At 39.8% G+C, this 26,702-nt stretch overlaps 1 protein-coding gene and 1 long non-coding RNA gene across 2 annotated transcripts in view; one reads left to right on the top strand and one right to left on the bottom strand.

Annotated features, from left to right (window-relative positions):
• LOC122813693 overlaps window positions 1-26,702 on the bottom strand; it is a 176,895-nt gene that overhangs the window by 117,336 nt on the left and 32,857 nt on the right. The gene's annotated exons all lie outside the window — the stretch shown is intronic.
• The window catches only part of LOC122813692 (zinc-binding protein A33-like), a 219,329-nt gene that overhangs the window by 174,554 nt on the left and 18,073 nt on the right, over window positions 1-26,702 (top strand). Inside the window, exons 4-5 of the mRNA XM_044086147.1 lie at window positions 1,288-1,310; window positions 1,419-1,543. Of these exons, the coding sequence (XP_043942082.1) occupies window positions 1,288-1,310; window positions 1,419-1,543 (148 nt within the window). The remainder of the gene's footprint in view (window positions 1-1,287; window positions 1,311-1,418; window positions 1,544-26,702) is intronic.

The following is a 26,702-nucleotide window of genomic DNA, read 5'->3' as shown; positions in this document are numbered from 1 at the left end:
ACACTGCTTGCATTACTCATTTGTAAATGACATTTGTGTATTGCTGTACATATAAATGTAACCTGTTGATTACTGTGTAACACTCCTACAGAAATCAAATTGTATTAGCCTCTATCTTGACTGTATTGCCCATTAGATGATTCTAAAACCCATTTCTATGGTTAAGAAACTGATTCTATTTTCTCTAGAAATGCTATGTAATGGAACTTTTTTCTCCAGGCCTAAATTGAAAATGAGCATGAGTGCCTAGTCAGGCCATCCTGGTTAACAAAATGCAATAAGTAAATAAATAAATTGTAATGATTTCTATGTTTTGATCAGCATAAGAACAGAAATCTACTGGACCAAGACCTAGATAATGGTGAAGTGGTGATGGTTAACCTTGCAGAAGTCAAAAAAAGCAGAGCCAGCACAATTCAGTGGGGAAAAATATATTATATTATAAATAATACATGGTGTATTAAAAAATACACCTACCCAACAATAACATCAGAACGGTTTCAGCATTACTGCCTTCCTCAGTAAGCAAAAAACAAAGTCATCTACTAAAAGCTGTGTAACTGCTCGTAATTTGAACGTATTTTGCAACAAGTAAAAGTATAATAGAGATGCCAGTAAGTACAGCATTGTAGCTTGAAAGTACATAACTGGGAATCTGTACATTTGGCGTTTGAATAGTGCATTGGACTTATTGATTGATCCTGGCCATATGATCCTGGCCATGTTTATTGTGCTGTTTGTTGGTGTTTTATATATATATATATATATATATATATTCATAGTGTTGAAAACAACCCATCACTTAGAACCAGTAAATAACAAAAACAACAAAGTTACTCACAATTAGAGCCTTTTAATGCAGTCATTTGCATTTGGTGATCCAGTATAATTGTTTGCTGCAGACGTAGTTAGTTACCAGAATTCCTGCCCAGGAATGGCATTTAATCTAAAATAAAGTTACATTTCACTCATCAACATCCATATAAAATTTTTCAACATGTATATATTGGATTTTCTTCTCAAAGACACTGCACAGATCTGTTGTATTCTCTTATGGCTCCTGTGTCACCATGTTAGTGATGTTGGCTTTCTAATAACAAACATATAATAAACATATAAAACAAGGAAAGGGGTAGAGAAAGTGTCTACTGATAATGATTTGCTGTTAACTAGAACAGTAATGTAATGGAGGAGATGTAATTTGCTCTGCTTAGCTAGCAGTTATGTCACAATATCCTACAATATATGTTTAGTCCATGTTACTTTTTTCTACTTTTTCTAATACAGGAAATCAAGACTTTCCTAGAAGGGTATGTAAAGAAGCATTTTATCAAGCTCTTAATATTCCTAATTATTCCAACTTGATTATTTGCACTTTAGATATGTTATTTTGTTTTCCTTCCTGGATTATTCCACAGATTTTCAAAACACCAGGAAGAGAGTGAAAGCCAAAGTGTTGTGGACCACAATCTGAGCCTAGGGGTATACAGAGGCCCTCTGCAGTATGCTGTGTGGAAGGAGATGAAATCCATCCTTTATCCTTGTAAGTAAAACCATTTGTGCAGAAACAGACTTCAAGCTGTTTTTTTTTTTCTATAGCCTCTTACAATCACTGTTCCTTCAGCTTCATTTTTTATCTAATTGCCGACATTTACAATTCAAAAATATTTTAAGTATTTACCATTTGAAAAGCTGTGAATTCTATATACCTTATTTTGAGTGTCTTTCTTTTTATAATGATGAGGTTTGTCATGAAAGCAGACTAAGTATTCCTTAAAGACTGACTTTTGTCTATTTGTACTGATGAATAACTGTTGTATATGTTAGTGATTCCAGCAGCAATGTGGAGCTAGTCTGTTTTATTTGCAGCATTTTATCCTTGTTCCCCAAGTTTTTTTTTTTTTTTTTTTTTTTTTTGGTCCTCAGCCTTGGGTTAAGGGTGTAGTATTCTGAGAACTGCACAGGGTACCAGTTGAGCCAGCTACAAACCTGCTGTTCATCTTCTGTTACTTTCATTCTATCAGTGACTCTCAAATCAGTCAACTCTTGACTTCTTGCTCCATTTTAACTGCATCAGTTGCCAAGACAGTTATTTATTTTCCCATTGACGTCATCAAAATTGTTAACAAAATGAGAATGGCTTTTTAAAGTCAACTTTGAATAATCTTGCTTCACAAACACTATTCCATTTTCCATTTGGTTACCACAACTTCCTGGCTCCTTGGCATAGTGGTGTAAAGCACTGACCATGACCTAGGGACCTGAGTTTGTATAGTAACTCAATCCTGTTAAGACCCAAGCAGAGAAGGGTAGCTTGAATAGTTTATGATACCTCACTAATTCAGGGGGAGGGTTGTTCCTTTCATGCCACCCTACTCTAATGTAGGCAGAGGCTTGCATGATACCAGTTGGTGCAAGACTGGGGAATGCGGGCTTGGTTATTTGAGGGCAGCTTTGTTATCCCTCATAAGTGTGTGGCTGAGAATATAGGATGGCTTTAGCTGATGCAAGTGAACATGTCAGCACCAGGTTCAGGGTTAGGGCAATGCATATATGCACTCATTGCTATAATGCCAGCATGTAGCACAGACATCACCATGGTTACCTGTATGATGCCCTGGCCGTACTCTCATCCTCACTGGGAAACACCTAGGAAGAGGGAATGAATGAACTGGGCTCAGTTGGGGAGAACATGTTGTTTGTAGGCATGCTGGGAAACAGCACCTATGAAAAAAATCAAACAGTTTCTATACCTGACCTTGCACTTGAGGAGTGATGCATACTTCACTGTTGCAAAGAGTTTTTAGTAAAATTAATCCATTCGGACATTTTGCCTCATCATATCATTCTTCTTGGTGTCCAAAACACAGTACAGTTTCCCATTACATTTTCCTAAATTACCTTCCAGTCTGGTGAATTGCCACATAATCTAATCAAGTCTTTTAACATTCCAAATTCTCTTTTCCTACATCTCCTTCATTTGCCATGTAACTGGTTTCATCACTACCTATTGATTGCACAGATTGCCAGCATTCTCAGTAGGAGCTACTTCTGCATTACTGTCTAATTATGTAAGTCAATTTGCATTGCCTCCAGGCTATTAGTTACTTCCCTCAGATTCAATTTTAAAACTTAATTGCCTTCTGTGGCCTTCAAACGTTCAGAATTGTGGTGACTTGGGTCTTACTACTAAGCTAATTCCCTCGCAACATATTCTGCTTCAAACACAATCGGTATATTCTGTTTTTCTACAGTCAGCAACAGCTGTATCCTTATTTTCACTCAGCACCACATTGAATTAAATGTTTCAAATACCTTTACTAAGTGGTTTCTACTCTTCGTCAAATGCAGTATCCCATGTAGCCATCAACTTTAAGCACCACTGTGTCAGTACTAGGACTGATAATTGTGAAACATTGCATCATTCTGCCAGACACTAACACTCAAAATGTTTGAAAAAAATGTCTAGATAATGTGGATAACTAAAAAATCCAAATTCTGTCCCAGAATATAAGATCTATTTAATAATTATTGGTCTGTGTGTCTGTTAATTACTTGTTAGAAATGTTAGATATGCATACTGTGAGCAGCTATTCTGCATAAGAGTGGTTGTACAGGCCATGTATAACAGAGATATACAAAGAGCATTGTTTCCTATTGAGGCGATTTTCCTTTTATGAATATTTTGGGAGGTATTTTGAGATGATGTGGTTTGTTTGGATCTGACAGTGACTTGTGATACATTATGGCATGGATTATTCTGAATAGATACAGTGAGATTATTTCCTGATTCAAAAAATGCTGTTTTGAGTTAGACTGTAGATGGTATTTTTGGAATACACCGTGTTTCTGAGACTATTGTTTCTTTGTAACAGTTCCAGAGTTCAAGCCTAATTTCTATTTAGTGACTTTGTAGCATCTGTTTATTATTATCATGTCTGTGTGGGTTTCCTCTGGGTAATCTGGTATTCTTCCATATCACAAAACATCTAGACTAGCTAATTGGCTACTCTGAACTCTATATATATTTATATATCTAATCTATTTATATGTACGTATGTGCTGATACATGTATTCCCATGCAGTGGAGTACTAAACTTGCACCTTAGAGGCCTTCTAGAAAGCTGCCATTATTCTATGTTGATATTTTCTCTTTCCCTTGTAGTCACTGAGGATATTTTTGAAGAGAGCTATATTTTGGTGCATTGCTGTAAAACAGCATAGAGCTTATTACATAGGCACAGTAGATGCCATGTGAGCTTCAGTGGGACCAGAAAATACCCTGTGTTGTTTACTAAACAATCTAAAACCAGACCTAATGAGCCTACTTGGCATTTTCTCTAATCATAGCTTGAGAACTGGCTATATGTATGCACAATGGAGAACAGCAACAGTAATCCCCCTGCACAAAGTGGGGGCCATCGGTTGACTCTTGGAACTACAGACCAATAAGTCTAACCAACCTCATCTGCAATGCCATAGAAAGAATTATCATGGACCTTATCAACAAGGACATAGGTGACCTTCAAGTGCTGAACCCAACCCAGTTTCACTTCATTAAGGGTAGATCATGCCTATTAAATCTGGTAGGCTTCTTTGAGAGTGTCACCAAAGCCATGGACAAAGGTGGGACATCTCAAGGCTTTTGACACAATCCCCCAGTCTGGCATCATTGAGAAACTTTCCCAGCTGAGGATTAACCCTTACATTACTAGACGAGTAGCCATTTGACTCACCGACAGAACACACTCTGTCAGAACTGGTGACTCCACCTCCACTAGCAAACCCATCACCAGTGGAGTTCCACAGGGGTATGTGCTGTGCCTCTTACCATCTGGGATCTATTCAGAAGTCCATGCCAAAGTAGATGGGCTATGGCTCACCAAGTTCACTGATGATTGCAAACTAGGAGCAATCATGGAGTCCCCTAAAAATGTCAACATATTACAAGAAGGGCAAACAGAAATGAATGATTGGTGCAATAGCCATGTTTAAAACTAAGTGCAAAAAAAGCATTATTATTCTCTTTGGCAAAACAAAATTCCCTACAAATTACAATATTGACAGCATCCCCCCCCCCCCCTGAGTTTCAACCCAGTGTTGTGAGACTAGCCATGGTTTAAAACAAAATGCATTATTATTATTCTCTTTGGCAAAACAGAAATCCCTACAAATTAAAATACTGACAGCACCCCCTGAGCTCCAACCCAGTGGTGTGAGACTTGGGAACACAGGTTGATGGCAATCTGAACTTTAACCACCAAGTTTCCACACTGGTAAGGAAAACCTTCTAAGTAGCCTATCTCATAAGCAACAGCATAGCATCTAGGTCAAGGGATGTAACAACTTCACTGTACTCAACCCTCATCCAACTACTAATAGGGTATAATGCACCCTTTTGCATGTACCTCACCAGACACCTGCAGCAGCTAGAGAGACCTCAGAGATTTCTTACTAAGAAAATACAGGGTTCCAAGCCAGGACATCCCTGGAGAAGCTGAAAGCCCTGTCACTTTACTCTGTATCTTATAGGCTGCTGAGAGGTGACTTGTGCTTGGCCTATAGGGCAATCTCTGATCCTGCCCTGAAGGAAATGCTGTACATCCACAAGTCAAATGGCATAAGAATCACTCACCCTAAGGATCTCAACTGAGCTTGTGACATTAACAGAACATGCTAGAGTGTCAGATATGTCTCCCTGAGACTGCTGCTTCTCTGGAACAGACTTCCTGTTCATGTAAAACAGAGCTCCTCACTGACCCTATTCAAACAAAATCTAGATAATTGGATGGGAGACCACAAATTCGCCTTTGCTGTGGGACCCATGTTGCTCAGCAACAGGGGTAATTGGTGTTAATCACAGACCTAATCTGTTCATAAATTCATTCTGTGAACTACCCAAAAAGAATAAATGGGGATACTTTGGATTTAACCAAGTTTTGTGAACTACCCATAAAGAACAAATTGGGATACTTGGGATTAACATGGCTAGGCTTGTAAAGGCTCTAGTGTTGCTAGCCTAGTAATCTCCTATGAACCTAATTCTTGAATGCTATGATGCAACATGCCAGTGACTATGTATATTCTTCCCATACACCTGAGAACACAGCCACAACTATGCAGGAGTTCTACCTTGTATCACACTACCCTAAAGTCCTGGGTGGCATAGACTGTACACATATCAAAATCAAAGCACCACCCAGAGAACACAGAAGGGTGTACATAAATAGAAAGGGTTTCCACTCCATTAACTGCCAGGTCATTTGTAACACCAAGGGAAAATCCTGAATATGTGTGCTGGCAAAACAGGCAATTACCATGACTTGCATATCTGGCACAGCTCTCAACTGCATCAGATGTTTTCTAGGGGGGAATATCCCACAGGGTCATTTACTGAGGGATGCAGGTTATGCACTTGAACCATGGCTGATGACATCCATTAGGAATGCACACACGCCACCTGAAGAACACTAAAATAAGGCACACAGTCAAACAAGAAATACCATAGAGCGTGTGTTTGGGCTGCTGAAGTCACTGATCGATACATGTGGTGAAGTCCTGCAGTACAATCCCCATACTCTTGATGAAATTTTCACCATCTGTGCCATACTTCACAATATTATCCTGAGAAAACAGCTTTAGCAGGAACACCAAAGGGAATGGCCACATATACCACCACCACTGGGAAGGTCACCACAGCCACATGCAGTTGAGGAGTCAGAGTGGGAAACCACAAGCCTCTGTGGGTGTAGGCCGATGTAGGTATGCACAATATGCCCTCACACTGCCCAAGAGACAACAGATAGAACACACACTCTCCACCTAAGGGGCTAAAACCATCATCTGATACACATGCATACAGTAATGTTGATGCCAGGCAATGCTCATAACCTTTATTTCCCCATGTAATGGCTGTGTCCTGCAAACGTGAAAGAGGGTTAGCCCCAAATTAAAACTCTTGCAATTTCCAGACTCCCAAGGTAAGTGTTGAACCTGGAATAGAAAAACAAATGTCTAAGAACACAAGTGAATGGCATATCCTTGCATACTGTTACTTGCTAATGTAAGTAAGCATAAGGTGGGTGATTATTTATTGTGATGGGATCAATATATGACCGCATCAACTTATGTTACTACAAGTGTCTTGTCAGCTAAGGTAGCCCACCTGGTAAACACGAAAAAACGCATAGTATATGTTGATTATGGTTCAAGTTTCCAGTTGTCTTTTAAGGATGAAAGCTAATAAGCACTGCTTAGAAAGATAAAACAAGATGAGCTTTGCCTGTCACATATGCACATCACTTACCTTCAAGCAAACATAGACTAATGGCCCACACAAGAAGCAGACAGAACACCTGCAGACAGGAAGCAGACAGTAGTCAGTTTTAAAATAGATACATTGTTGCATCTTTTGCTTACTATCATGCAAGCCTGCTAATCAGCATGCACAACAATCAGCGATCTTCCACAGCAACAACAGGTCCAGAACACCTGCAGACAGGAAGCAGACAGTAGACAAATTCAAAATGCATACATTGTATCCTGTATGGTTTTCCACTGCACAAACACACTAAGTGGCATTGCACAGCAGTCAGCACACATACATTGTAATGAGTGTGAAAATAAACAGCTGCTGCCTAGTTGTAAGTTAAGGGATGTTTTGATGTCATCAATTTCTGACAATTCACAAAATGCTTTACAGCACAGGGAGGTAGGCCAACCATTGTGGCTCAGCCTGTCCCAACTCCTCCAGCTCCTGCAATGATGCCCAGCCCATCTGGGACCCAACCTGGTAGAAATGTCTGTGCTTCCCCCGCACTACCTGGGCCCTCCACATTAGGTAGCATTACCCCAGCAGCTGGTGCAGCAGTACACTCTGGAAATATTAGGAGATGTGGGCTTTTTTCACCTACTAAGAGATGCCAGACTTGCATGAGGTCATGGAAAGCACCATTGGTGCTCACCTCCACCAGATGGAGAGGGTGCTGTCTGTTATAGTGTGTAAAGAAAGATGTCAAACACTCCAACATCCAACAGAGTAAGAGGACAGTGATGATAGGTATGTGGGTGAGGACTAAATTCTCACTGTCCCCATGTTTGGCAGGCATGGGCATCCAATGTCTTCTATCCCCAATTATGGTGTCCCCCAATCTGGTGTGTCCCTCACTATGTCTGTGTCTTGTTTGCCCTGTTTCTATCCATGTCATCCCCTACCCTACTTACCTGACCCAGAAATACTTATATCCCTTACCCAACATTCCTCTCATACTGAGATAAAAAATCATAAATGGGCACCTGTCCCAACAAAAATATCATTCCATACATAGCTCTCCATTTTGCACGTGTCTTCTCGATGCAATTGATTTCAGTCCATTTAGCTATACAACATGATTGCATTGCTGTCACCTGTCTTTTTTGAGGTGACAGTCCAAATTCAGTCAATATTCTATACATATTTTAATTTTACTATGTTGAAGAGGTGGATAGCTATGGTTCTTTCCTACCTCCCTCCTGCACATTCCTATATTGATTTCCCTTTATTCTTCCCCCTGTTTGCCCCCATTTCACCACTTTCCCATCTACCCAATTTAACACCTTTAATCTGGTCAAAAAATAGAATCACACAACACACACATAAGTAAAAGCATCCCCAATGAAACTTGTTCTCTGAGTTTGCATGGATTTTTGCATTATGCACCAATGTCAAGCAATGGTGAATGGCTATTCACAACCTATGGCATGGTGTGGTTACTTCTGCACAATGCTGCTTAAACCTGCTGTGCTAAGGAAGCACATAGTAAAAGTAGATTAAAGAATTATTTAATCACATTATTAATATATATTTAAAAATATTAGATACAGCTGTATTCAAACCTTGTTTCATCTGAGTTCAAAATAAATATCTCATTGCACTTATGCCTGCTGCCAAAGAGTCAGGTATGCAGCAGGTGTGTTACTTTCACTCAGTCCTGTCCAAATTGCTGACTGCCATGCCTCTTCACTTAAAGTGTTTGCACAGAGGTAGACAAACCAATAGAACTCTTATAATTTTATCAGTAAAACAGAGGCCTGCATTTGCTCCTCACTTTACTACACGCAGACTGGAAAAGAAGTATAAATACTTTTTAAGGTTAGACGATTTATGATACATCATTCCCTATATGAACTATTTATGAACACTATAGTATCTGTTAGATGTGTCTACCATAGTCAGTATGGATATGTACTTCTCAAGTTCAAGTAGGAGCCCATAAATATGTATTTTGCATGCACAGACACTTTGCTATTGATCACACAAACTAGCTGCTTGGCTGTACACTATGGAAAGTGCACATTAGCATGTATTTCTTATGTTTACTGCCCACTTAGTTTTCATCCCATTAAAGTGCATGTAAAAACACAACCAAAGGGAAGGCACTTTTTAAGGACAGAAAATGTGTTTACACTGTAGTCCTTTAATATCTTGACAGTCGTACATGACTAGCCATCCATTTCATACAGGCCTCCCTACATATTCTTTCAAACATCCACTGATAATGTCATCCACTATAAACTGTCTGATAACATTGTAAAAGTCAGACTTGTGTCATGGAACTTGCTTTAAATACTGAGTTTCTATAGTTGGTGTACTCAGGTAGGGGTTCTAATCTCACTGCGGTCCACTTGCACGTGTGTATAGTCAGAAGAGTGTAACTGTGTCTTCTACAGTCAGCAATACAGTCCCATTGAGTACAAATATTTTGACAGTTGTACATGGCTAGCTATCCATTTCATTCAAGCCTCCCAACATCCAGTGATTGTGTCATACACTAAACATTGTTCAGCAGCATTGTAAAATTCAGACTTGTGCCATGGTGCTTGAATTAAATACTGAGTTCTTTAGTCGATGTACTTAAGTGGGGTGCTAATCTCACTATGGTCATTGGTGTGTGTGTGTGTGTGTGTGTGTGTGTGTGTGTGTGTGTGTCTGTGTATGTGTATGTGTGTGTGTGTGTGTGTTTTCACTTGGGTGACATTCAAGAGACCATTTTACTCCAGCATGTAGGACACTCCCACTATTATCCTCTTCTCATCAGACACTGCTGATGTCATCAGTTATAAAGTGTTGATCAACACTATAAAAGCCAGACCTGTGCTGTGGCGCTTGTGTAAAGTACTATGCTCTTTGAATAGTTAGGTAGGTGTTCTGTTTTCACTGCAGTCAACTGTGTGTGCATCCAACAATCGCTATAGTGAAAATTTTAGAATGATATGTGATTACATGGTTAGGTCAAACCCTTCTCCAGTGTCTTATTGTAACATACAGTGATGACGTATAATATGTACTCTGACAGTATTCAGGACAAACCTGTGCTGTAAAATTAACTACTGTGTTTGCAAGCTACTTTACCTTCACACATAGGTGTTTTAATCTGACAGCAGGCAACTGGCATGTCTATACATGCAACTATCACTTTTGAGAGAATTTTACACAGGGATGTGCCTCCACATCCATGTTCTACACTCCTCACAACATGCTCTCCTCAGCATACAATGATGCTATCATACTATATAAAGTACAAAGTGACAGTGTTACAGTCAGGCATATGTGGTGTTGCTACTGTGACATTGCTTGCCATTCATATTTTATACCTACACAGGCATAATGTTCAGATCAGGACCAGTGTACTGCTGTGTGTGTGGTTGGTAGTGCATTATGGTCATTCTGTGATCTTTGGAATCACTCTTCATTTCACTACCACTTGGGGAACCTTTCATGTTAGCCCCTGGCATCCACCATCCTCCTTTTTCTTCTGGCCACCTGACATCCTTATGGCAGAGGAGTGGAGGATGTCAAATATGCATAGAAACATCATAAAGCAGAGTCCTTCCATGAGCCTCTGCAAGCCGTCTCCAGACAATTGCGTATGTGATTAATACTTCTGTCATGATGTTGTCCACATGTCTCATAGGGATGGTGGCAGGATGTAATGCAATCCAAAAAATATACACATCCACACAATAGTCTTTCTGTTTTCCATAAAGTAGATATAGGGATATTTCTTACATGGTATAATAATGGCTAGGATTTCATGTGATAATGTCCTGTGACCCTATGTGCAGTTGACATGTCAATGTTGCTGTCAGTGACATGTGCTATACTGAAGTGTGGATATACAGTATGGCTACAAGAGGGTATTGCAGTCTGTGATGCACGCTAGTATATTGATGTCCATTGCTACAATTATATCACATGGTTCTTCTATAACAGTTGTAGTAATGTGCCTCCTGCGAACTGTTGATATGGTATAATACACTTTTATGTATATTATTGGCATATTAGGACGTGTTGTTGTAGTGGAGCAGATCAACCTTCTATACAGTTCACATTCCACCATCACAGTGACACTTGCAGTATAGCACAAGTGTGCATGTGTCATTAAATGTTCTGTGACTGACATCAATATAAATTACATGGTCACAGTCTTGTCTCCTACACATGTTGTTATACTGTGGTATACACAACCAATGTATGACATGTTTTGATTCAGTTGCAACCCTGTGGAATTCATTATATGTGCAGTTCTGTTGCTGTACCCAAGGATTGTTGAGGTGGTCAGCAGCACCACTGTGTGATTATTACCATTTGTGTCAGGAAATGTTCTGCATGAGCCACAAGCAACTAATCTCTAATGTGTCCTGATATGGCATCAGGCCACTCAGGCACAGCTTGCCCATGAAAAACATATAGGCATATGTTGTGTAATTGATGTAAGTACGACATTGGTACAGTTGTATGACTCTGCGCATAGTACCAGTATGTGGAATGTGAAGAATGACCAACCACCCCTGAACAGCATGATTGGTTGAACACAGTTTAAAAGTTTTGCCTTGATGAGAGTGAACAAAGGATTTGAAGAAGGTTTTACCAAAAGTGCTTATCCTATGTTCTCTTTGTTTGTTTTGTCTTCTAAGAGTTTTATTAAATCACAAATTTTGTTGTGTCGGTGGTGGTACATCTGCACTTTTTTACTAAGGTTTTATTTGTAGACGTTACACAAATCATTTATTCCAATAAATATGAAATGATAAGGGGAATACAAAACTAAGCATAGGTCTGTATGTGGATGTCACCAGACATACCTAGTCGGAGAAAATAGACAGTGCAGTAGTTGACAGTTTGTGTCACATGCCCCCCCCCCCCCATCACCACTGCCCATTGGCCAAGGGATACATGTAAAAATTGCTCAGTTTTTATTCTAAGGCGGGCAGCTCAGCTGTGTGCTGTCTGCAGCAAATAACACAGAACCACTGGGCCCTGACAACATTGAAGATTGCCTATAGCATGACTCAAATCATGGACCTACCAAACACACTTAGAGCCATACTTCAACACAGACTCCAGGCATCCTTTGTTTCTGTAGAAAAGTGTTCATCAACATGCATCCTTCTGATTTGGAGGGGAACATCACCTGATGCATGCATGTATAGATCCACCCTGACTCATCTGTGAGGTACACCAACAAGACATGGACCTCCTCTAAAAGAACATAGGTAATATCAAAACTATGTACCAAACACATGTACAAATTGCCCAGGCTACATAATGTCTGTTGCATCTGTTTGATGTCCTCAAGAAGGTCAACAAGGCTATGCATGATGATAAAACTATCAACTTGCATAATTAAATAATTAAACAATTAAAATAGAACCAAGATGCTCTCCTCCAAGAAAAGGAAACCAATCTGGTGGTCCCCTGCCATAAACAAACTTTACAACAAAAGGAAGAAACTGTTGCAAAAAAGAGGAAAATCTCAGGATGCAAAAAACTCCCTTAGCAGCCTCAGTAAGAAGCTGAGATCCCTCATAAAATCCTCCAAAGCTAGTTACGAAAATAAAATTGCCAAAGATTCCAAAGACAACCACAAGGTATTCTATAAATATGTCAAGAATCTAAATGACAATGCTCAGATCTGCTCTGAGCTACAACAGAGTGGCATTAAATATACTAATCCCATGGATATTGCTAATATCCTGGCAGATCGATTCAGTGCCGACTTCACCCCCCTCTTCCCCCCTAAATGGCCCATCTCAATACCGGAAGATTGCCAAATTCCGGTAATAACGGCCACACAGGTAGAAAGCACACTCTCCAAAGCTAAGAATACAGCATCCATGGGACCAGATGACATCCCGAGCTGTGTACTACATGAACTACAAAATGAACTGGCACCTCACCTAAGTGTCATGTTTAATCATACCCTCACCTCAGGCTTCATGCCCACTGAGTGGCGCAGAGCTACACTTATCCCTCTCCACAAGGGGGGATCCAACTTGGATCCCGGGAACTACCACCCCATCAGTGTGACGAGCCTGATCTGCAAGGCCATGGAATGTATTATCATGGAACTTATAAACAAAGACATTGGCAACCTTATAACACTGGACCCCACCCAGTTTGAGTTTGTGAAGGGCCGATCTTGTCTCCTGAACCTGATTGACTTCTTCGAATCAGTCTCCAGAGCTGTGGATTAGGGTAAGGCAGTCCACACAGCCTATCTGGACCTCGCCAAGGCTTTTGACACTATCCACCACTCTGGAATCATAGATAAACTTACTAAGCTGGGCATTAATCCCTACGTCACTTGATGAGTTGCCAGCTGTCCTACTGTCAGAACCCACACTGTAAAAGTACCTGACTCCAAATCCAGCTGCAGACAAGTGACAAGTGGAGTACCTCAGGGTTCAGTCCTGGGACCTCTCTTGTTTGGCATCTACTTCTCTGAAATACAGTCCAACACTAAGGGACCCTGGCTAGCAAAGTTTGCAGATGACTGCAAACTGGGAGCCACTATTGAATCCCCAAATTATGTTGATACTCTACAAAAGGGCCTTACAGAAACAGATGCTTGGTGCTAGAGCCATGGGCTCAAGCTCAATGCCAAGAAATGTATAGTCATCTCCTTTGGGAAAAAACATGTACCCATGAATTACCACATAGGTGGCAGTACACTAAACACCGAAAGTGTGATAAGAGACTTAGGGACACAGGTGGACAGTGGTCCCACCTTCGATAACCACATTGCCACAACAGTCAGGAAATCCTTCTATGTGGCACACCTCATCACTAAGGGCTTTTCATCCAGAAAAAAGGAGGTCATTGTCCCACTGTACTCATCCCTCATTAGACACATTATAGAATACAACGCCCCATTTGATATGTACCTCTCAAAGACATCTGCAACAACTGGAAAGGCTGCAGAAATACCTCACTTAAAGAATCACAGGCCTAAAGCAGATGCCCTATGCTGACCGTCTTAAAAAGCTCCAGCTATACTCTGTCGCATATCGTCTACTCCGAGGCAGTCTCTCCGTAATATACAAGTCATGTCAAACCCAGAGCTGTTGGACATGCTACACTTAAAGAAATCCCAATCCCTCAGAGCCACACACTCCAGAGAGCTAAACCTTGTCATCACAATAAATAAAACATGCTAGAGGGATAGGTTCCTGACCCAGAGACTCCCCAGACTCTGGAATAGACTGCCCATTCATGTCAAGCAGAGCACCTCTTTGCCCTCTTCAAAAGGAACCTTGATGACTGGATGGGAGAAAGGAAATTCACCCTAGGGATCATGTCAATCACCCTGCTAGACAGGGGTCCAGGGAAGTAAATAGTGTGGAAATAAATAGCCTGGGAATTGTTATGGCTAGGCTTGTACAGGCCCTAGGGCCAATAGCCTAGTACCAACCTATGAACCTATTTGACCTGGCCAAGCCATTTGACACAAATCCACACTGAGGTATTACTGAGAAACTGTCACAAGTAGCCATAAACACCTATATCACCAAGTGGGTAGACCACTGGATCACATACGTGACAGATAAATAAGTGTGCAAAGTGAGCTATATGTAGAGTATGGTGAGCAGGTCGATATCTCAGGTCTATGTGCTAGGCCCTATTCCTGTTAATTAGTTATGTGGCACCAAAATAATCCAAAATGTAATAGTGTATGAAGACCAGTAAACACAAGTAAAACAGTTGCTTTCATTCTGGTAGCACCAGGACTTCAGATAGTTTCCAAACAAAGCAAATCTTGTTTTATAAGACCCAGCTTAAAGTCACATGACTCATTTAAACTAAAACAACTTCAGCAAACAGTTATTAAAATATTTAAAACTTCAAGCAAATCCCAGTCCTTTCCTTTAAAATACTATCATAAATAGTCTAAAATATTCATGTAAATGTATGATTATGTAGCCCCATATTTATCTAAACAAAAGCTGCAAGAATGGCACCAACCCTTAAAAATACATAAAATAAATAAGTTAATGAGCAAAATAAATATTCCATTAATGAAATGTTTACATCTTTAAAAGTCAATAGCTAAAAATCTAACAATGCAATGTATTCTGTACATCTTCCTTTCCAATGCTTTCTTATTTAGTAATGCGGCAGTAGAGCAATTGTCATTCAGTCCTGGAGGTTTGAAGGCATTAAATTAAAGTTGCCAGTATAACTCCTTTATTTCAAAAGTTACTGTACATACACCCCCCTTTCCCGCTTACCTAGACCAATTTGTTCAAGAATTACAAATCTAAATTTGTGTTCTGGGCATAGTGAGGTATGCTTAACCATTGCAATACTACTTTTTTGCTTCCCAATATTATATAGATGTTCATAAGTTCGCTCTTTAAGAGAGTGCTCAGTTTTTCCTATATAGTAGAAAGTGGAATCCCTGGCACAAAGCAACAAAAATTACTCCTTTTGATTGATGGTTAAACCTACCCTTTTTATCAAAGGGTCTGTTGTTAACTAGGCATCCATCTGGATGTGCTTAAAATAATGATAATGTCCACACTTCCTCATACCCCTAACAGAACTGCCAGTATCATATCGGTTTGGGGATCTTTCAAGAATATTTTAAAGAGTGCATCTTTTCTTATACACAACAATAAATCTATCCCCTAGTTTAAGAATCTCTTTGTCACACTCAATAATGGACAAGTTCTTGTTCTGTACCCATCTAATTAAATCACTATCAGTATTAAAAACACTAATAAATGAAGTTGTTTATGGGCAAGATACATTTCTAGCAGAGTGTTCTTGCCTTTCAAACATCCTATGTTCCAGGGAAAAATTGGGACAAAATAATTAGCTTCCCTTTTCCCACAACCTGATCCGTTATTTTTTTCATCAAACACCTAGGTGACCCCTGTTCAAGAACATAGATTCCATAACTTCACATTCCCCAGCAAGTTGCAGCCCTCACAGATTGCCTCTTAAAAGTAGCCCTCTCTTGTTGTACAGGGTGCGAACTAGAATCATGCAGGATGATATTTGAATATGAAGGTTTTCTAAAAATCTTTAAATATAAGTTCCTCAAGAAATACTTTCACAAGCAAGTATGTCTAGATATGGAATTCTTTCAGTCTCCACCTGTGGAGTAAAACTCAAAAAAACGGGTGGACTTGTTATATATTGGATAAATTTGGTTAACCATTCCCTACTGTCCTTCCATACCATGGGGAACGACCACCAGCATGGGCCCAAACTGGTGACTACTCCCTTTTATGTAACAGAATTCCTGAGTATGTGCAGGACAACCACATCAAACAACGTTATAGTTACATAGTTCACAGCCCTCATTACACCAATAACTGAATACAACACACCCTTTTTCATGTACCTCCCAACACATCTTCCAGGGATGAGTTACTCAAGTGTACCACATTTTCTACAGTGAGCTCCCACACAACTTATTGGCCATACCTAAGTATTCTTTGTGTTGCATAAACATTAATGGTTAATGTGGAACCTCCATTAAGGTATTATAAAAGATGCATGTGTAATGTGTGTTCCTGTGATGCACACAGTAAATAGACAGCTGATTGACAACATTGATGGCACAGTTTACATTTGTGACAGTGTGGATTGTGCCATATATATATATATATATATATATATATATATATATATATATATATATATATATATATATATATATATATATATATAATATGGGATGCACACCTGTCAGCTAGCCAGGATTGCTTGTAATTTCAATTACTGGTGTAACAGTATTCCTCCTAAGACTTCTGACAGATGTTAAATTTTGAGGAAGGTGTGCTTGATTCCCCTCATAGATTGCTGACAAATCATAACAGTTGTACAAGTGTGTTCTTGCAGAACCATCAAAGATCACTCACAACCACATATGTTATGTCAAAGACATGGGATTAATGGTGGTATTATTCTTATATTATCTATAATTGTGCATGCTTTTGTCCACGTGCCTGTTGCTATGTGTCCTGCTTGGTTGAGATCTATGCTGACATTACATCCATATTCAGGCAACTCATTTTGCACAGCTTGACAATATGCACTTAACCCCCTGTTGGGGTTTATATCACATGCTCAAAACACCAAAACATGGAACAACACAACATCGAACCTATAACTGCGAAAATTGAAAACGCCGAAAGCTGAGAACAGCGATTTTTTTACCCTGGAAAAATATCGCTGTTCCAGCAAAAAACACGAAACACACAAACACTACAAACAATATCTAATGTGGGGAGCTTTGCCCCCCCACTTAAATATACCAACTCCGAGATCGCACCACAGTGGAGGAAATAGCGAAGCCGCGTAAACGGCCCACCATATTCTTTCTCTGGGAAAGAATTTGATGTTCCACGGCTTCACTGTTTCCAGTTTTCATGGTTATGAGTTCAGTGTTTTGTTTTTTGATGTTTTAGTGTTTCGAGTTTGATCAGTTTTCGCGGTTATGTGTTAAATGTTTTGTTTTTCAACATTTTAGTGTTTTGAGTATGTGATATACACCCCCTGTTGTATCCCTGATATGTGTCCCACTGTTCATATCAGGATACTTATAGCACTAAGAATCCTCTTCACTGATATGTCACCTTCTGTGACAGTCAGGTAATATACAATAACTGTGCAGTATGTACTGTATCATGTAGATATGTGATTAGTGTTCATGCTACAACTATCTTCATTGACATCCCCTCATCTGCTGTACATTGTTGTTTCACCTGTCCTCTTTCCCGTGTTCATTCCTACAGTTCATCTGTGTGTCCTTTTTCAATACACTTCCCCTAAATATTAATAATGCAGTCTATTTACCCTAGCTGATCATTTGCAACACGTTTATTCAGTATGTCTGAAACAGATTTCCACATTACTATGCACTTTATACATGTTCATATAATGTGTTGGGACTGTATAAATTGCTTTATTAGTAACCCTGGTAGTCACTGAGGCTTTCTGCACAATCCCACAGACCTATTTTGTCCGTAGGCAAACAGGTGTACATGTCTGCAGGTGTTTGTATTGCTTTACACAGTTTCCTGGCCAGCAGTACTGTTGCTGGCCATGAAATCATGCTTGTTTTTGTTTAAATGCAGTGCACAGCATGCATATGTAATTAACACGGCTGCTCACTGAGCAAACACAAACTCTGTGTAGGATTCACGCTAAGCCTACATAGAGTTTATTGAATACCCAGGAGATTTTTTTTAAGTTGGTGATATCCCACATTAACCTCCTTTTCAACTTTAGCATCCCAGTTCTCTACTTTTAAATTTTCTTGGAGATTTGCCTACATGTAGTTTATTGAATGCCCAGGAGAATTTGTTTTCACATTGGTGATATCCCACATTAACATTTTCAGCTTTAGCATCCGAGTTCTCTACTTTTAAATTTCCTAGGAGATTTGATAATTAATTTTATTAAAGTTGAACATTTTCTTCTAGTGAGTTACATTGATTGGGTCAGGTTGAATACTGAACATTATCAAACAATGGTCTGTGTTATCTAATGGGTTGTAACATGGTCAATACTGTTAGTAATAAGTCAAGAATTATATTCGCTTGAGTAAATTTCTGTATCATTTGTATAAGATTAAGAAAAGAGGCCATGTCTAAAAGTTCCTGCACAATGTTCCTGTAGGAGGAATAGCATTTCAGTGTACCCAGGGATGTAATCACATATCAAAGTCACACATTTATGAGTTATATTACTTTCCAAGTGAATAAGATAGTCATGGTTAGTAAATGTGTTCATGGAGGGTTTTATATAAGTATGTATTATTCTAATGCTGTCTCTCATGGAAGTGTTTATAAGATCAGCAACAATGTTTTTTTTTTAACGTGGTAACAGAAATAGTGTTGAGTGTTACAATCTAAAAGTAACACTCCCCCTACATTATTATGTGACCTTAATCTTAACTTTGGTGAAACAGGGAAATAGTAAGATTTTCAGAATTCTATGCTTCAGTAATAACTGCTACTGGAAATTTTGGAAATTTATCTTGAAGAAGTATATATGCCGACTCTTGACCTTTGTTCATAGGTTCATAGGTTCATACTAGGCTATCTGCCCAAGGGCATTTATAAGCCTAGCCCATAGTTATGTGGCTTTCGCCACCCCTTTAGTTTGAATAAAAACTATGCCTATCATTTTGCTGTGCCTCTGTCAAGCAGTGACACTGAAGTAATCCCTGGGGTATATCTGCGATCTCCCATCCATTGGTCAAGATTCCTGTTGAACAAGGCCAGCGAGGTGCTCTGCCTCACATGTACCGGGATTTTGTTCCACAGCACAGGGAGTCTCTGGGTGATGAATCTGTCCCTCCAGCACGTTCTATTTATAACCGTGTCAAGGTTTAAGTCTCCCGCCCTTGTGGTTCTGAGGGATCTAGATTTTTTGAGGTGAAGCATATTCATCAAATCTGGGTTTGACATGGCCTTATATGTCAGGCACAGGTCATCTCTGGCAAGCGGTATGAGACTGAATAGAGCTGGAGTTCTTTCAGTCGGGCAGCATAAGACATATTTTTGAGACCCTTTATCCTTTTGGTGAGGAACTTTTGGGGCCTTTCAAGCTGCAGCAGGTGTCTGGTCAGATACATTCCGAACGGGGCATTGTACTCAATCATAGGTTTAATGAGTGATGAGTACAGGGGGACGATGACCTCCCTTGATCTAGATGTGAATCCCTTCATGATCAGGTGGGCGATATAGAAGGTTTTCCTAACTACTTTAGCAACATGAGTGTCAAACGAAGGCTACTGTCAACCTGGGTCCCCAGATCCCTGATGACTTTTTCTGTGCTCAGTGGATTGCCACCTATATGGTAGCTAGGGGTAACCTTGTTTTTCCCAAAGGGTACGACTATGCATTTTTTGGCGTTTAACTTCAGGCCATGGCTCTGGCACCAGTTATCCGTTTCTGTGAGGCCCTTCTGGAGGATATCTGTGTCAGATGTGTTTTCGACTATGGCGCCCAGTTTGCAGTCATCTGCAAACTTTGTCAGCCATAACCCTCCTGTGTTTGCTTGTACTTCAGAAAAGTAGATGCCGAACAAGAGTGGACCCAGGACTGAGCCCTGTGGGACACCACTTGTGACAGGCTTTGAGTCTGACATGGCTCCAGCAACTCTGACCCTGTGGGTTCTGTCACTTAGCCAGTTTGCAACCCATCTTGTGATGTATGGGTTTACATTCAAGCTGATGTGTTTTTCGATGATACCTGAGTGGGGTATTGTGTCGAAGGCCTTTGCCAGGTCGAGGTAGGCTGTATGGTTACAGATGCTACAGGTGATAGAGTAACGAACTGTTACCGTGTTATTAACTCCATTGTTTTTTGCTGCATTGCTTTGTGTAAGTGGGAATGATCTAACTGTTTTCAGACATATTGAAATGTTTGCTTACAGTGCAAGAACTGCTGTGGAAATTGCCTGTAGCACACACAAGACTGTCATAAATGATATCTTCCCAATACGTCACAAGTCCCAAAGAGTATGCATTGCATAGCTGCCTTAACCAGGTGTAAAATAGTAAAGCTTTCCTGTGCATGTTGTCACTGCATCTTGGCGATTGAATAATGTCTCCAGTACTACTGTTTTATTTCTGGTTACTAAGATATCTAAAATATCAAGTGCATCATTTTTCATATGATTCAGGTGGGAATAAATAAGATCATTGTTTCCACAATGATTTATAAATGAAGTGTAATTGATATTCCATTGCAGGATCTTATTTAACAAATGAGGGGGCGGTCATCTTATTTCATGCATGGCAGAGAAGAAATTGTTAAATTGAATCTGTTAATTTGTCTTAATTTATATCATGCAGGCTTGGGTATAGAATCAGACAGCACCAGGACTTCACCGAAGGTATCTGCATTTGTAGTGTCTGGGCAATCCACAAACTCAGTACCTAATGAATCCAAGTTGTGGTCTACTAACTAGTCACTGTTTTTGTTAGTTAAATGGGACTTACTAACAGATGGAGGGAGGATCATCCTAAGGCAATGATATGAAGTTTTTTGTAACTTCTGTGGAGGTCAAACTAGTAAGTAATTCAGTATCATTTTCTTTGTTTAAAATGGGTGGAGAGATTAAGACTCCTAACCCCCTTCTTTTTAATTTCCTTTCAGCAAAATGGAATGTTTCTTCTCACGGTTGAGTGGGTTCATTGCGTGTTCATTTTGATGCAGCTTTTTTACTACAGTAATTTCAGGGTATAGTGCAGAAGGAGGAACAGGAGGGATTAGAGGCCAACTTCTACTACTTTTATCATCACAAGTTCATAGATGTATACTAGCCTGATGAACACTGTGGCCTTTAAAAGCCTAGCTATGCAACCAAATGTATCCCAATTGTTACTGAGTCTTGGAGGTTATTTTAAGGGGTGTATTTTAGGGCATGATTTAATGGCTGCTCTGTCCATCAGAGACAAAAATGTAAGACCAGGGGAGAATTTAAAATTTTCCATCCGCTGGTTCAGGTTGCACTTGACTAAGGTTAGGGAAGGGTTCTGATTCACATGGATGGGAAGCCTATTCCAGGGAATGGGGATTCTCTGAGATACATACTTGCCCTCCAAAATATTATATTTAAATCCTAGGCAAAGTTTAAATCTTTTCATGTAGTAGTTTTTGTGCTGTTTGTTTTGCGGCTATGCAAAAGGTCCATCAGAGTGGGATCTAATGATGCATTATATGCCAGGCACAAATTGCTTCTCAGCAGCCTGTAGGAAGCAAGAGTATAAAGACAGGGATTTGAGATGATCTAAATAAGACATTGTGTTTACTCCCTGAGGAACCTCTGTGGACATTCCAGTTGTTGCATGTACCTGGTCAGATACATATAGAAGGTGGTGTTATACTCAATGATGGGTCTGATGATGGGGGTTCCTATTACGTTATCGAAGTTTTACAACTTCGAACACCAGATGGTCGAACCCATATGTTCGAAGTTGTAAAACTTCGTAAATGTTAAAAAAAAGGAAAAAACTTACCTGACTGTTTTAAGTAGGGGGACAAGCCCCCTGCATCCCCCACACCCCCCTGCTCTTTAAATATACCAACTCTGAGACCGCACTATAATGCAGTACAGTGCGGAAAGGGAAGATGTCCCTTTACTGCACTGTAGTACGATCTGAGAGTTGGTATATTTAATGAGCAGGGGGGTGTGAGGGTGCAAGGGGACTTGTCCCCCTGATTAAAACAGTCAGGTAAAATTTTTTTTTTTTTTTTTTTTTTTTAAGTATTTGAAGTTTTACCATATGGTGTTTAAAATCGTAAAAGTTCGATCACGTAATAAGAACTTGATGATGGCTGAGTACAGTTGCATGAATGACTTCCCTGGACCTAAATGCCTCGCCCTTAACTATAAATTGACTGATATAGAATAGTTTTCTTTTAACTTTAGACATATGTTGGTCAAAAGCCAAGTTACTATCTACATGAGTCTCAAAATCTACTGTGTCTACTTTTAGGGGTGTTTTATCAAAGTGGTAGTTTCCCTGGGTGGACAATATCTCAAAAGGTACTGTCATGCATTTCTTGGCATTGAGGTTTAAGTTGCGGATTTGCGTCAGTCATTTGTCTGTTTGACTTTCCCATAAGCTGCTGACTTCTGAAAAATAGATGCCAAAGCAGACCCAGCACAGAGCCCCTGGGGATAACACTGGTGACTGACATCTTTGTGTAGGTGGTCTCTCCAGTCCTAACTTCCTGGGTCCTGTCTCTGAACCAGATGACTATCCAACAAGTTAACACATGGGCTTATGCCTAATTCTTTCAGTTTGTTTACAATCCCAAGTATTGTATCAAATGCCTTGGCTAGGTCAAGGTAGGCAATATGCACCATTTTGCCCTCATTCATTGCCTTGATGATCTTCTCAGAGAAGTCCGCAAGGTTCAGTAGGCTCGGTCTTCCTTTGACAAAACTAGGTTGGGTTGAGTCCAGTCCCTGAAAGATTCCTATGTCATTGTTAATCATTTCCATGATAATTCTTAGCATGGCTTTGCATATGAGACTAGTCAGACTAATGTGTCTGTAGTTCACAGAATCAGTTGATGATCTGTCCTTTTGCAGAGGGATGACCTTTACAGTCTTCTTTTCTTGAACTGTTTCATTAGATGCCTCACAATCAGAGTCAGATGTGTCATGCAATTATTGTAAGTCTGCTGTCTCAGGTCTTGGCAGATCTAAATTGCTGGTGCTGAATTCATCAACAATTGGTAAATTATAGACATAGTTTTTATTACTTCTCTTTATTTTTGTTAACCCCTTGAAAGAAATCCCCCTTTTTTAATTTTTATTGACCCTACGAAGTTGATTTTATCTTAGAATGAGGATTTTGTGATGTTCTTCATATTGATCACTGCTGCAGTAGCCTTAGCTATATGGGTCATAGTCTGCCAAGGATATAAGAGAGCCAGCTTCCAAAGCTTCGGGGCACCTTCCATGCACCCAAACTGTCAAACTGCTTGAGGCGAACTGAATAAAAGACAAGTTTGGGTGCAAAGGTCTTCAGAGCTTTCCTGCATTCAAAAAGTATGTCTTCAGAGGCTTTCAAAGTTGGTGAGTCAGATTGGTCTTTCCTTTTTTTTTTTTTACTTTCCTCGTCAGGAAAGTTATCTTAAAACTGAGTGTTGTATTTTGATGCACCAACTTGAGATTGTAACATAGTTTTAAACAGAGCACTCGTTTTTTTCTGTCCATTTAAATGTAGTGTTACCTGACTGAAAACATTTTCTTTGAAGAAATTGTGTTTATTTTTCCTTGGTGGGGTTGGCATAGTGTTTTGAAAGTGCTTTTTACTGTGTTTATTTTCTTTCAAAAAAGGTAACTTTTGTGGACTGGTAATTTCACTGACATTTGATGCATATCTTCCCTGGGAAAGAGTCACCATTTTCAGCTTGACTATGTAAAAATATTTGGTTCCACAGTCCGTTCTTCTTCCAGCCACAAAAATAAAAAGTTAAGCAAGCAGCCTTTGCCACCACAGCAGGCTAGCAATTTGCCTCAGCTGCAGGTGGGTGACTCTGCTGTAGAACTATTTGTTGTACCTCAGACCACTCATCTATTACCACAAATCCCTCTGGTGTAGCAACTACAGCCACTATGACCCAGAGGCTAGCCACCTACTCTGTGGCTTATTTCAGTCCCCTCAGTGGGCACGGAGAGCTGCTGTTGTCAGTCCTGGGAGTGGGACCAGTGAAGGTTTCCCTGTTGTGACAGAATGGTGTGCCAGTCCTTGCAGATGCAGCGGCTGCCATTAGTAACATGGTTGGCCCAATTTTTCCTATCAAAAAGATGCAGAAAACCAAACATGTATCTACTTCTCCTCAGATTTCTTTGTATAGGAGTAGTTTACTGGGACTGGGTCAGGGTGTAATGCATGCTATTGATCTTTGTAGTGTGGTTTCTGGTAAAAGAAAGAGGAAGAGATTCAAGATTCTGAATCTGAAGAGAAAGAAAAGGAGATGGATTCAGGGTTTTCTCCTCAGTTCTGTGATTCAGACTAAGAGGAGAGTTATATTTCTGATTCTTCCTGTGGGTGTTTCTCCCTCTCTGAGACTACTGCTAGTCTGGCCCATTGTTTTCAGTAGGAACACTCTTAGAAGATGCTATGAGTTGTTACAGAAGGATTTTCCAGAAGCTACACACATTCCTCCTGTGTTGTCTGTTGTAGAGGATGTCTGTCTTACTGCATGTAGTTTTCCTGATAGTCAGCCAGCTGTCCATAAAGGTTGATAGGATGTATGGAGATTGATTTTATACACTATTCCCAAACCTAACCAAGCAGTTATATCCCTAGTTGACTTCATTGCTGCTAAGCATTTAGTTAATTCCAGTCCTAGTCTTTCTAATAAGGATGGGAAAATTATTGATAGGTATGGGGAAAAAAGTGCATACTTCTGCAATTTTGATTATCAGAAGTTCAAATTGTTAGACTGTTATGTTAGTTTCTTCTGGCATAGTGTAAAAGTATGAATAATGCATTACTACCATTTCTTCCTGTAAAGAAAAAAAGTATTTTAAACAACATAATTTCATCTTTTGCACAGGCCACTTTTCATTGGTTCCAGTGTGTGTATGACTCTACTGATACTTCTTCCAGGTTCTATGGCTACAGGTACTGATATAAGGAGGTTGGCTTGGCTGCATTCTCAGAACCTCACAGATGATTTAAAAATGAGATTTTCAATATTCCCTTGGATAAAGATTTATTATTTGGCCCCTGTGCTGCATAAATGATCAAAAAGTATGATGAAAGGGGCAAGTTGATCCACATATTTATTCAGCACTCCTTTTTGACATTGTCCAATGGATTTCTTCTCCTTATCCAGGTTTGCAAAAAAAAACTGAGTAAACAGTCTGAACAGAACTGAGGTAAACAGACTTTTAAGAACTGCAAGGGGGTTCCAAAAAGAAGTCTCCAACCTCCCCAAACCAAGGACTTTTCAACAAGTCTGAATGCCTATTCAAGAAACTTGTAACTCCCTCCTACCCTGGCCCTTTTTCTCTTTCAGAACATCTGAGTCTCCATTTTTCTCTTTGGCAACATATTGTTTCCGACAAATTAAATCATTCAACAGGGTTACAATTTGCAGTTGGCGGAAATTCCTCCTTTCCAGGGGGTCATACCTCATCCTGTAGATCAGAAACTTTTATGTCTACCTATTCATCACATGGTGTCCCAAGGAATGATAGAACCAGTTCCTCCTTCCCAGGAGAGGAGGGGTTTAATTGCAAGGCTGCTCCTAGAGCCAAAGAAAAAAATGCTTGGAGTCCAGTTCTGTATCTTTCTTTCCTAAGCCTGTTTGTAATAGTGCCCAAATTCAAAATAATGTCACTTTACAACCTGTTACCTCTTCCTGCTCTTTCAAGTTTCCTGGTAATACTAGACTTATCATCACATCCACAATCATCCAAACTTCCAGCACTTCTTAAGGTTTTGTGTGTCACATTATCAGTCTCTGCCTTACCTTTTGAACTATCCATTGCACCAAGAGTGTTCACGAAGTGTCTGTTAAAATTATAACTGATTGCAGGACACAGAGTATCCATGTTTTTCCTTATGTAGACAACTTGCTTATCTTTGCACAGTCTTTTTTAAAACATCATAAAACTCTCTCATGGGTGAGAGATCTCTTCTACAAGCTGGGATTACAAGAGAACATACAAATGTGTTTCCTGACTCCATCACATAGGATTGTGTTTCTGGGATGTCATCTAGACACCTCAGTTCAAAGTGGCTTTTTCCCACAGAAAAAAACAGATATTTTATCTACAGCTATTTCTAAGGTCTTCCACTCAGACTTTGGTCACTGTGAGGGAATACCTCAGGATTTTGGGTCTCATGGCATCTGTGAATCTCATGATACCAGTGGTAAGATGAGAA

Source organism: Protopterus annectens, chromosome 10.part0 (assembly GCF_019279795.1).
Source record: "Protopterus annectens isolate FY-2018-M chromosome 10.part0, PAN1.0, whole genome shotgun sequence".
In the NCBI taxonomy this organism is placed as follows: domain Eukaryota; kingdom Metazoa; phylum Chordata; order Ceratodontiformes; family Protopteridae; genus Protopterus; species Protopterus annectens.
This window is presented reverse-complemented; position numbering and strand designations above follow the sequence as displayed.